The 11450-nt window shown below is 39.1% G+C and overlaps 2 protein-coding genes and 2 pseudogenes across 5 annotated transcripts; all 4 read right to left on the bottom strand.

The window, feature by feature from the left end:
• Positions 1 to 2719: 2719 nt before the first annotated feature.
• On the bottom strand, positions 2720 to 4441 carry LOC103639201 (BTB/POZ domain protein pseudogene; annotated as a pseudogene). Of its 2 annotated transcripts, none has more exons than NR_161414.1 (3): positions 4341 to 4441; positions 4020 to 4127; positions 2720 to 3683 (listed from the first exon to the last, which is right to left on the bottom strand). The product of NR_161414.1 is annotated as a BTB/POZ domain protein pseudogene, transcript variant 1 (transcript). The 2 variants fall into 2 exon arrangements; NR_161415.1 differs by having other exon boundaries at positions 2723 to 3683; positions 3804 to 4127; positions 4341 to 4423.
• Positions 4442 to 5953: 1512 nt separating this feature from the next.
• Positions 5954 to 8006, bottom strand: LOC118473405 (uncharacterized). The gene is made up of 2 exons (XM_035962694.1): positions 7738 to 8006; positions 5954 to 7632 (listed from the first exon to the last, which is right to left on the bottom strand). The coding sequence occupies exons 1-2, from the start codon at positions 7819 to 7821 to the stop codon at positions 6913 to 6915; spliced, it is 804 nt and encodes a 267-aa protein (XP_035818587.1). The 5' UTR covers positions 7822 to 8006; the 3' UTR covers positions 5954 to 6912.
• Positions 8007 to 8123: 117 nt separating this feature from the next.
• LOC109942426 (uncharacterized) lies at positions 8124 to 9309 on the bottom strand (annotated as a pseudogene). The gene is made up of 3 exons (NR_161413.1): positions 9231 to 9309; positions 8496 to 9138; positions 8124 to 8400 (listed from the first exon to the last, which is right to left on the bottom strand). The product of NR_161413.1 is annotated as an uncharacterized protein (transcript).
• A 294-nt stretch (positions 9310 to 9603) lies between these two features.
• On the bottom strand, positions 9604 to 10586 carry LOC103639202 (uncharacterized). Its single transcript, NM_001369597.1, has 3 exons — positions 10392 to 10586; positions 10141 to 10293; positions 9604 to 10073 (listed from the first exon to the last, which is right to left on the bottom strand). The coding sequence occupies exons 1-3, from the start codon at positions 10483 to 10485 to the stop codon at positions 9787 to 9789; spliced, it is 534 nt and encodes a 177-aa protein (NP_001356526.1). The 5' UTR covers positions 10486 to 10586; the 3' UTR covers positions 9604 to 9786.
• Positions 10587 to 11450: the final 864 nt, after the last annotated feature.

Here is an 11450-nt window from a genome sequence, read left to right on the forward strand (position 1 = left end):
TGTGTGGACGCCTACACTACTCACATAAGTAGTAGTAGAGATATTCAGAAAATTTAAAAAACTGAGGCCCTAAAAATTTAGGGGCCCCGTGCCGTCGCTCCATTTGCACTAGGCTCGGGACGACCCTGAGTATGTGCAACATGTCTCTTAGTTTGTGGTGCACACAGATGCGGATCCAGGACCGGGGCTGCCGGGGCTCCAGCCCCGGTCCAACAGACCGTGTCTACTCAGAACTCTGCTCTTTCAACTTCTGCCATTTCTGTCCGACCAACTAATCTGCCATATCACAAAGATGATCTATAAAGTGAACATGTCCTCTATGTGAGTAGCCGTTAGCCCGCTACGTACGCACATCTATTTGATCTTTGTTTTGCGTCTACGCAGTCGAACTCGAGGTGGCGCCGCTCCCTGCAGTGTGCTAAGAAGGTGAAGAAGAAGCACACATGGCACCGTTTATCGTTTTCAGTCGCCACGCAGTCGACGTTGCAGTGATGATTTTTTAGCCCCTTTTCTATTAGAATTTTAGTTTTATATCTTGACAAAGTTGTTACTCTATACTATTTTATAGTAATTTTATTAGCATAGTCATTGAAAGAAAGCTCCATAATTGCTAATCCATGATGGTAACAAGCTACATGTCCATGTAATTCGCGCATCCTCTCCACAATGGTTCCATTAATTCATATTGTGGGGCCATGTTTAGTCTCTCCAATACATAATTCAGCCCCCATTTTCATCTATTTCTGGACCCACCGCTGGGTGCACAGATGAAGGTTATGCGACTTCGTACAGATAGACTAGGAGTGGTGGAGGATGAGGGACTAAAGAAACTAGGTGACTACTTGCGGTGGTATATACCTAGGGATACCGACAGACATGAGAACATATATGACAGAGCGAATCGTGTCACCGATATGATCAAGGATTGACATGACACGTGTATAGGACGTGGGGCGTGTATGGAGTACTCCGTCTTGGCGATTTTATGGTTGAGCCTCAAAACCATCAGACTACGGGTTCGTGGTTTTGGCCTCAAAACCTAGGGTACGGTTATGATGAGAATCAGATACTACACGTGGAGCTATTATGAAAGTTGCATCGAGGCGAAGCAAATTTGAGAGTTGGACCATTATACCTTTGGCTAAGTGGTTTAGCACTAAAAATCTAGAGGTATATCAGGAATGTATAATAGCCTCTATAAATAAAAGGAGTGGTACCTCCAACTAGTCAACTCTCTAGCATCTATCTAGTGCTTTACTTATTAGGCTCTCTCTTGTAGGTCTCTCCCTCTAGACTACTACAAAGATATGCATATGTTTTAGCTGTGTAACTTGAGATCTACAAAGAGTGGCCCATTACCATGGTGGTTCATGATGAACTGAGATATATTTCCGTGCTCCATTGAGATCTTGAAGTTTTTCTTTGGATTTTCTCTTCATTTCCTCCTCTCTTCGATCTTTTGTTGGGTCTTTTGAATATAGATTCTTCAGGACTTTTGGGTTGGACAGAAATATGCAAGGGCCTATAAGGATTATTTCCACCAAGTGGTTTTAGGAGATGCATCTAAAACATAAGAATTCAACCTCTTGACCAATTTTGAGAAAACCTCACGTTAAGAGCGTATTTTTTAATCTACGATTGAAGCATTGTAGCTTAAATTTTATAAACACTTTTGAAACTTACATGTGCAAGTGTATGCAAAATTTAAACACGATTGGAGTTCATTTGGCTCATTATTTATAGCTTTGGTTTGGACAGTTGGCAGCTGGCATGTAGGCATATAGCGTAGCACAAGCTCGTGTGGAGCATCAATGCCACAACCGTGCAATGCTGGGATCCGCCTAGTAGTGCTGATAGTGAACGCTGCACTATTGTGCTCACTTAGGCAGTTCACCATTTTAATTACTTTTTGAAGTTTTGAGTGTCTATTTTATCTAATTTTTGTTCTTGTATACTATATATAGGAACTTTTCCAAAGCATAGAGCTACTAGTTGTTTTTTATGTTTTTAGTTTGATCTCTTTCTTAATTCCTATATAAGTAGAAAGCTTAATTTTCAGAAGTAGAGAGCTTAAACCACTGCAGATTCCCGAGCAATGCTATAGAAGTAGAGATCTTAATTTTCATATTTTGTGCAATTGGTTTTGGTTAGTTTGACTCTTTGATATCTTGGGAAAATATTGAAACATTTTTATCCTTACTTTACTTTAAGCATTTACTTATGATCAATTATGTTCAAGTATTTGCATGTCTATAAATACCGTGCTAGTATAGGATTGGAATTTAGGATATAAAACTATTGATTGTTAGATACAAATGCTTCTATACACAAGGGGTGAAGTGGACTCATTAATAAACTTAATCTATTGAAGAAATTTTAGAGAAGTCTAATTCCCTCTTGCATATTGATCCTTTCACTCCCTCTTTGCAAGCATGCCAAGTCTCAGATGTTTTGCCAAATATGTAAACACTGAGTTAGCATTTTTAATTGTTTTTAGAATCATTTTTGCTGGCTCATCGCCATGTCACTTAGGCTTAAGTGTAAATGCATTAGACCAAACACCTAATGGTACTAGTTAGTTACCCGTGCTAACGCTACGGCCTAATTTGGTAATGCTAATTAAATACCTGACATATTATAATTGAAAACAACCAAAACTTCTTAGTGCGTGAAAATGAGATAATAATTATGTGTTCAACAACAAAAAGAAGAGAAGAATTATATCTTGCATGAGTCTCCACGGCCTAATTTGATAACGCTAATTAAATAATCAACATAACCTCATTCTTAATTGTGTGGACTTAGAACAAGCAGAGCATATTGCATCTTGTAGCACGGACAAAAGTTTTTTCAGATGGTAATAATTTAGGACATCTTGCTGATAGGATAGCCGCATGAGCACTTAGAGATTCACCATCTGCAAGCAACAGTTCCAGATCAACTAACTCACTGTCACACAAAACATTTCTCATATTTCCTCCTAGCTTGCTTGGAAAACCACAGAGGCCAAACATACTCAGTATATGTGCAATATAAGACTTGGGCCCTGGGCTCTTGTTCTGACACAAGGCTTGTTTAAGGACTCCAACCAAACCTTCGTTGTAATGATCTCTACATTCATGGCACACAATCCCCGCATCTAACTTTCTTTTACAGTGGAAACAAATAAAGTTGTCACTCTTCAGCAGATTAAACAATACTACGAGACCATAAAATAAAACAATATTTTCACCCTCCCACTCTTCAGAGAGATAGCAGCATGAACTTCCATCAAAACAAAATTGCAGATGTGAAGCAAAGTTTGATCTCGTAATGTACAAATGATCGTGCAGACATTCCTTGATAATGTTGGATAATACATCTACAGCACTCCTTTTGTTGAGACTATAATTAGATTGTACTACCAACAAGCATGCTATGTTCATGAGGTTGGTCATGATCTTGACACAGTCAAAAGATGTCGTAAGATTTCTGGTAACATTCGATTCTAGTGATGACATGAACATGTTCATATATTCATTGCCTAATGGTAGAACAGCTTCCAGAAATTTAGAACTTGCCTCAGAGAAAATGAATTGGCTAGGAGAGAGAAGCATCATAAGAACTGCCCTCAAAGCCGGCTCCTGCTCCTCCTTAGACAATTTGAGGGGATTTTTTTCAGAGTTAAATCTGTTGCTAGCGAGCTGCACAAAGAAGCATGAGGTAGACAAATTTAGATCTTAACATGAATATAAAGTTCCTTATGGCACTGAACATATATTCCAGACAAATTGCACTCCAACAGGATAGAACCTACTACCTACCAAGCACATGATATCAGTCCCTGCAAGAAATTATTCTGACATTTCCCTACCGAAAAATGCTCATTGTCGCAATGTACTGCTAGATATCCGAGTGTATCTCATACATAGCAATACTAGTTATTAAGTAGCTGCAGGTTATTCGATGAACAGTAAAAAATAAGTGAAAATTATTATATCAATCATAGAGGTTACAAAGCATGAGATTAATATGTATACCTATATAATTGTACCATGAGACATGTATGCATAACTTTCAGAGTGCAATAATGTAAGCACATCTTTCAGCATTCCCAGCTGATCTTGGTATGGACATCGTAATCTGCACTATAGAGAGGAAAAGGAGCACCAATTAGACCCTGCAGCTGGAGCTCCACAAGAAAAGGCCAAATAACATGTAAAAATGATGCAGCTAACACGTGGAGACACCATGAAAGTAATATTGTCAGTATTGGCAGGAACACACAAATATTCATCGAAAAATATAACACGCGGATTATTCAAACATAGGAAACATATGTGCTATTTGCATGGACTTACCAATTGTCAGCAGTTGAGGACATCTTTATACACAATATTCTTGGTGCTCTTCCCTGTGGGATCTAATTCCTTCTTTGGCCTAGCCAGAATTCTAGTAGTTTGTCTTGACACACCCCTCAACAATGCCACATAAAGTTGTCCATGCGAGAACACAGGCTCTGGCAGGTAGATGCCAACATTTGGGATGGTTTGCCCCTGTGCTTTATTTATGGTCATAGCAAAACTCAAGCGGATAGGGAATTGTTTCCTCTTCAACTTAAACGGAAGAGAAATATCATCTGATGGACACATTGGAATCCGAGGAATGAACACCCTTGTACCCGCATTGTGACCACCAACAATTTCAGCATCAATTGCATTGTCTTGCAATGCTCTAACCATGAGTCTTGTTCCATTGCACAAGCCATTATTAGTATCAAGATTGCGGAGAAGAATCACTGGACTATTGATTTTTACTTTGAGCACATGTGGGGGCAAACCATTTGGAGTCATGGAGTTCAAAAACTCAATAGGATAGTTATTTCTAGAATCATCATCGACACAGTCAAAGCTATGATAAACTTTTCCATTGCCCAAAAATTTATCAATCATCTTTGCATTGAGTTGGTCCACATGCTGATTTTTGGTTGAAAGGATGGCACGCGTGCTCATATAAGCTATTGATCTTGCATTTTCCTCAAGTGACGGGAAGACATCTACAATGAGCTTGTTTATTGAATCTTCAGTGTCTGTATAGCCAATCACAATTTCTTCTGGAAGACGCACATAATCAGATCCAATAGTCTCCTCAGTTCCATTACCAATTCTAAGGAGGTATTCCGAAAACCATTTATCGGATTGAGCCCTCATGTTCATAGTCAAACGTATCTTCCTTATACTATCCCACAAATAAGATCTCTGCAATGTGGCATCCGTTGTTTGTGCTCTTGTACCACGTGTCACTACAGGAAGCACCTGGTGAAAATCTCCACCAAATACTATAACCTTTCCACCAAATGGCAAAGAACATGTCATAATATCTTGTAGGGACCTATCAAGGCACTCAACTGCTTGACGCTTTGTCATCGCAACTTCATCCCAGATAATTAGGGACGCTGTGCGAAGTAATTCCGCAGTGCCACTTTGCTTTGTGAAGTTGCATGTGCTATTGTCAGCGAGTTTAATAGGGATTTTGAATCTTGAGTGTGCTGTGCGTCCTCCGGGCAATATGGACGCTGCTATACCCGAAGTTGCAGTAGCAATTGCTATTAATCCCTCTGAACGTACTCTAGCAAGTAGTGCCTTATATAGGAAGGTCTTACCCGTTCCTCCTGGACCATCCACAAAAAACAACTGGTTTTTTTATTAAGTACGTGATCTATGATTTCATCAAATCCTACACGCTGTTCATTGTTAAGACATGTATATATATCCAAATGTTCTTGATCCACACCAATACCAAGTTCCTCTCTGAGCTCTCTCATTATATCATTGCAAAATTCACCTAATTATCATAAAGGAATAGGTACTCATAATAAAACTTAATGGTTAATTGAAAAAATTATATGAATATTGATCTATATAGCACACCAAGTTGAACTTTGCTAAAGGCACCAAGTTCAGAAACAGTTATTTATATACCCCTTAATTTGCAATAAGTACAATCATTTGCTTACAATGGAGGAAAGTACCTGTATCATTAATCTCAGGAAGATCATAAGATTTGATATCCTTCCCCATCGACCGAACCAACTCCCGAATGTCTTTAAGGACCATTTGTTGTACGCATGTCAATTTAGGATTGTCTCGGTTATAATCTTCAGACATTGAGTCATTGTGTTTGTCCCACAGTCCACGTACATTAGTGGCCTCACAAAATACAAGAATTGTTGCAAATAACCTTCGCAGAGCAGGTGGCATTTGAAAGGTTGCAGCCTCACTCAAGCAGTCATCAAGGGACATGTCAGCCTCTATGAGTCCTCTTTTTTCGCATGCTTCTCTGAAAGTTGAGCATGTGATGTCACCCAATGTTCTTAAATCCTCAAATGAGTATGCACCTCTAACATGATTTAGAAGTACTCTCAAGAAATATCTCTCCCCTTCAGCAGGGTGTGCATACACAATTCGACCAATCTGTCCCCTTTGTTTTCATCTCTGCCAGCGCTTGCTACCATGAATCCACCTGTAGTATTCTGGAAAATCTTTATACAATAATGTCCTTGCAAAACTATCAGCACGATTCTTAGTGAAGTACTCTGTGAGTGTTGTCATAGAAGAAGTTGGCTCATTGACAATGTCTTGTAGTTTAGTTGTCTCGTCAATAATAACAGACTGCATACCTGGTAAATGGCATTGGAGTTGCAAAACAGATGGATTGACACCAAACAATGGAAAACCAAGAATCCTATGTACAACTTCAGGTGGGGATATGTATCTGGCATCCCTGTACTGCCGAATCTCATTGATTACTCCATCTTCCTTATGAGCAGGGTCAACTGAGAATGATGCACGATCGTGGCCTTTGTAAACATATTTGCACATGTACTTAATGGCTTTGATGCTTGAGCAAGCTTCAACATTTATGTGGCAGTTATTACCTCATAAGCAATCCAGGATTGTATGGAACCACCCACCTGTTATCTAACACACATCCTCTTACCTTTACACGACGCCCATCATCTCTCCTCCTATACAAAGGGTATGAATCCTTTCCTTGTTGAGTTGCAGCACAGAATTGTCGAGGATAGCGAAAACGACACTCTTCATTGACCATACAAGGACACTTTTTATTTAAAACTCCACAAGGTCCATGTAGCATATGCTTGATGACCAGATTATGCAAAACATGGTATTTATCCTTCTCTGGTATCTCTGCACAAATCACTTTGTCATATGCATCTGGGCTTGTCAACTTATTGTGTAGGTTCATTATCAATAGAATATGTTCATGTGGCAATCCCCTTTTCTGAAACTCGGTAACATGCACATAGCCCGCAACTTGGCCAAAATATGCTTTTTTGATCAATAGATCTTTCATGTCTCGTAATTTGGCCCTGTATACCATTGTAACCAGCTCTGGTCTATCTTGTGGTGTCTGGCCAGGTAGAAGATTGTTTGTAATCTCCTCCCAGTATGGATTGCAAGTCATTGTGATGAAGTAATCTGGTTTCCCAAGACGTTGGACAATAGCCATTGCATTAAGAAATCTTTGCTGCATATCACGATCACCCCCTTGGAATGTACGAGGCAAAACAATTCTCTTGCCAACCTCTGAAGCTCTATTCTCCCCGGCAGAAATTACATCCACAAGACCCTATGAGGGTGCAACACAATATAAAATTATAATAAAGCATAAACAAAAAATATGAGAAGAGTAGCCCTCCAAACAATAAAAGTTGTAGTCATAAGTATCACTCACCTGGTATAGTTCAGCCCGTATAATTTCCTGGTTAACAGGGTTAGAGTACCAGTCAAGCCTCATAGACTCAATCTTGATATACATGTCAACGACCCATTGTTGGAAAAGTCACCCTCCAAATAACAAGATATTAAAAACCCCCTCTCTAGCTTGTATTAAGAAACAGTAATACTCCCTTGCTGTCACAAACCTTGCAGATTGAATCACTCCTCCATTCGAAATGTCGTAGTCATCTTGTTGGTTGTCTTCATCCAAATAATAATGAGCTGCATGATTGTAAATTATATTAGCCATTATCCAAATAATCCATGAACGTTTATAGACTGCTATATACTTCCTCCCTGATCCATGACATGTGCAAAGACAATTATTTACGTACTTGTATGTTCATTATTAACAGATCGAGTATCATTGTGGTCAGGAGCATTGAATGTAGCATTTACTGTAGGGGTTTCATTGTATGGCATAAACCGATTCCAGCCAGTTTGGCCCCGAGGAAAAAATAATGGATATGCCAATGGGTCGTAACAACCATGGTATGCTTTGATACATGTAGGGCGATCTCCTGTAGCATATATGATCACACTTCTATCAAAACTTCTTTGTGGGTCATTTCCTTCGAACCAAATAGCAGCAACTTGTGAGGCAGTGGGCGCATTGTACCTTATTTATGTAGAATAAACATGTTAAAATCATGTATTACAAAAAGAAATGTGCTGCAAGTAAACAACAAAGAAATGTGATGCATAGTCAAGTACCTTCGTTGGTCAGGCGTTACATTAGTGTTGAGTTCAATAACATAGTCATCTAGATTTGGAATGGATCCAAGTCTATTGAAAGTTTGTACATATGGATTTCCCTCTAATATTGTCAAGATATTTTTAATGATATTAATATCAAGGTCTGGTGATCTCCGTGTCCTGTGGGCCAATGTAGCATCTTCTGTATCATAGAAGTAAAGTTGCAAATGACGAGGGCCTTGAGAACCGGGCACTAAATGGTCGAGACGATGATACAAGGCACCTTGGACACGAAATGTATATATACCCGTATTAGCTGCTGTGCTAACTCATCGGTCCAATGTAACTCCAAGACTGATGAAGGAGAAATGAGAGTTGAAGTACCGTATGTTTTTTCTAAAATATTTTGCATCGTCATCTCCCTGACTGGTGAACAACCTTTTCAACTCAGTAGGAACATCAGGTATGTGCACTTTAATCTTTCCCTTTCTGCAACACATTCCGTGTGGCTCAAATTCAAATTTCATGGCTCCGCAATAACAACAATCAGGTATTTTTCGCAGAACATGGTGTCTATCTGGCAACTTATGGTAGACATAGTCATATGGATCTTCGGTATGACTGGAGTACCCAAGCAGACGATATGATTCAAATGCATCATCTGTGTTAAAAAACAAATACACTATTTGCAGTTATTAAAAACAGAAATGAACATTTCTGGGTAAAATAATATAAATCATAATTTATGGTTACCTTCTCCATGAAATTCCCGACTTCTAGTATATTCATTATGTTGAGCAATATTGAAATCATGTGGTGTTATTGGATGCTCTGATGTGTAAACCAAACATTAGAAATGTGTTAATGATGTAAAGGTAAATAACGAATGTGCAGATCGAATATTATACCCATATGGCCTTCTAGGCTTGGTTGTGTAGGCTCAATTAATACAGTATTATAATCTCTCAATTCAGGTTCATGGGTAGGTGTGTCATGAACAATATGTTGCTGTGTATGGATTGATAATGGAGCACCTGATAGAGTGTCTGGCATCATAGAAAGCCATGGTAAGCCTTAAGAGGAGACACATTAATTTTTTGAATGATTCACTTGTACTCACCAGTTATCGTGTCGTCTTGTACACATTGTCTCAACCTTTTGTATTCACGTCGCTTATGCAGTAGAATTTCTCTATCTGCATCATCCATATTGATGTACCTCGCTCGGTTCATTATGAGATTGCCCATGGTAGATGCAGTAATTGCTGAAGACAAAATGAAATCAAATTAATAAATTATGTAAATAGTAATTATAACAACGAATACCTACCGGATTGATTATAGGTTGAAGGTTGAGAAATGGTTGAAAATGGTTCCACTGATATTGGCAGTTGGTGCAAAGAGCCCCTCGCAACAACAGGCGTTACCGGCTCTGTCACCTGTGAGTTGGTTGAAAATGGTTCCACTGATGTTGGCAGTTGGTGCAAAGAGCCCCTCGCAACAACAGGCGTTACCGGCTCTGCCATCTGTGTGTTGGTTTGTATTACGATCGAAGATCCAGTAGCATAAGCCTGTGTCTGTCTAGGCGAGTATAGTACTACAACAGGAAGAATGAGTATTAGTAACTAAAAAATAGGACAATGTTAATTATGGGCAGGAAGTACCTGTGTCAGCCTTCTTCATCGCTCGATAATCACACATTCTTTTATTCCTCGCCTCCCTTTCTTCGTTGGTTTCTTCAGCCTTTCTTCTTGCACGGTATTCTCGTTGTTTTCTATTCCTCTCCTCCCGATGACGCTCATGTTCATCGGACGGACCTGGTTGTGGGAACATATATTTGCAAAAAAGGTTCGACATCAGTAATAATAAATAATAAATGAAAACATTATGCTACTTGGTTTGATTATGCATGAACCTGTGATAATTTGGTTAGATATATTAGTAAGCGCAGTCTGTCGTCTTGTTCCCATTGTGTACTCCATAGGATCACTGGGACCAGTCGAGTCCATGTATTGCAATCCGGATGCCTGAGAAATTGTTGAACATGGTGTCTGCAACAAGAATCTCGTAGTATACGGTGTCTCAGCCCGTGCCACATGTGTGTTGTCCCCTCCAGGAGCTTGCATTACGATCGAAGATCCAAAACAATAAAGTTGGGACTGTCCGGGCGAGCAAAAAAAACGATAGAATATATTATTCATAGGGGATACCTGTCTCAGCCTTCTTCCTCGCGCGATAATCACGCATCATTTTATTTCTTGCATCTCTTTCTTCTGTGGTTTCATCAACCTTTCTTCGTGCATAGTATTCTCTTTGTTTTCTGTTCCTCTCATCCCTCTTACGTTCTTCGTCATCAGATCGCACTGTTTGTGGGCGCAGATTTCATAATTAAATAGCTCGATATTATTAGTATTAAACGAAAACATAGCAGTATGAACCTTTGTTATTCTCATTAGTTATATTTGTAAGTGTACTCCGTCCCATTTTGTTTGGCGATCACAATTATTTGGAACCTTACAACAGGTAAGTCGTTAGAAATTCCGAATCACGATCAACAGATCACACTTTGTTTGTTAATCAACAGTAATAATATGAAATGTTCCTGTAACCTGAAAAGCTAAATGTTAAGAATAAATGCATCAACCGTTAGTCATAATGCATCCGGCTGGCGCACCCTTGCATATACAGTGCGTTGTAAGATCAACGAAGTGAATGTATATGGCAAAGAAATCTTATATCTTGGAATCTAAAGAACATGCTAAAAATGCAGAAGTGTCACTAAAGCCATGTTTTCTTCGCAAACCACGTTAAATGCAAGAATAAAGTGCCGGTCAACAGTACACAACATTGAGCCAAGATTAGCAGATATAAATGAACCAAGCATATGCCTAGTATTCAATATAAACATGACAGACACAGATTTTTCCTACCTTCAATAAAAATGAATATTTGTGACCCATTGGAAACAAACAGT

Source organism: Zea mays, chromosome 9, assembly GCF_902167145.1.
Source record: "Zea mays cultivar B73 chromosome 9, Zm-B73-REFERENCE-NAM-5.0, whole genome shotgun sequence".
NCBI lineage: Eukaryota > Viridiplantae > Streptophyta > Magnoliopsida > Poales > Poaceae > Zea > Zea mays.

Coding starts and splice junctions, on each gene's coding strand:
- LOC118473405 (XM_035962694.1), bottom strand. CDS start 7,821: ATGTATATCAAGATTGAGTCTATGAGGCTTGACTGGTACTCTAACCCT. Junction 7,633..7,737: donor TACGGGCTGAACTATACCAG/GTGAGTGATACT, acceptor GCACCCTCATAG/GGTCTTGTGGATGTAATTTC.
- LOC103639202 (NM_001369597.1), bottom strand. CDS start 10,485: ATGGACTCGACTGGTCCCAGTGATCCTATGGAGTACACAATGGGAACA. Junction 10,294..10,391: donor ATCTAACCAAATTATCACAG/GTTCATGCATAA, acceptor TCCCACAACCAG/GTCCGTCCGATGAACATGAG. Junction 10,074..10,140: donor GATGAAGAAGGCTGACACAG/GTACTTCCTGCC, acceptor TTCCTGTTGTAG/TACTATACTCGCCTAGACAG.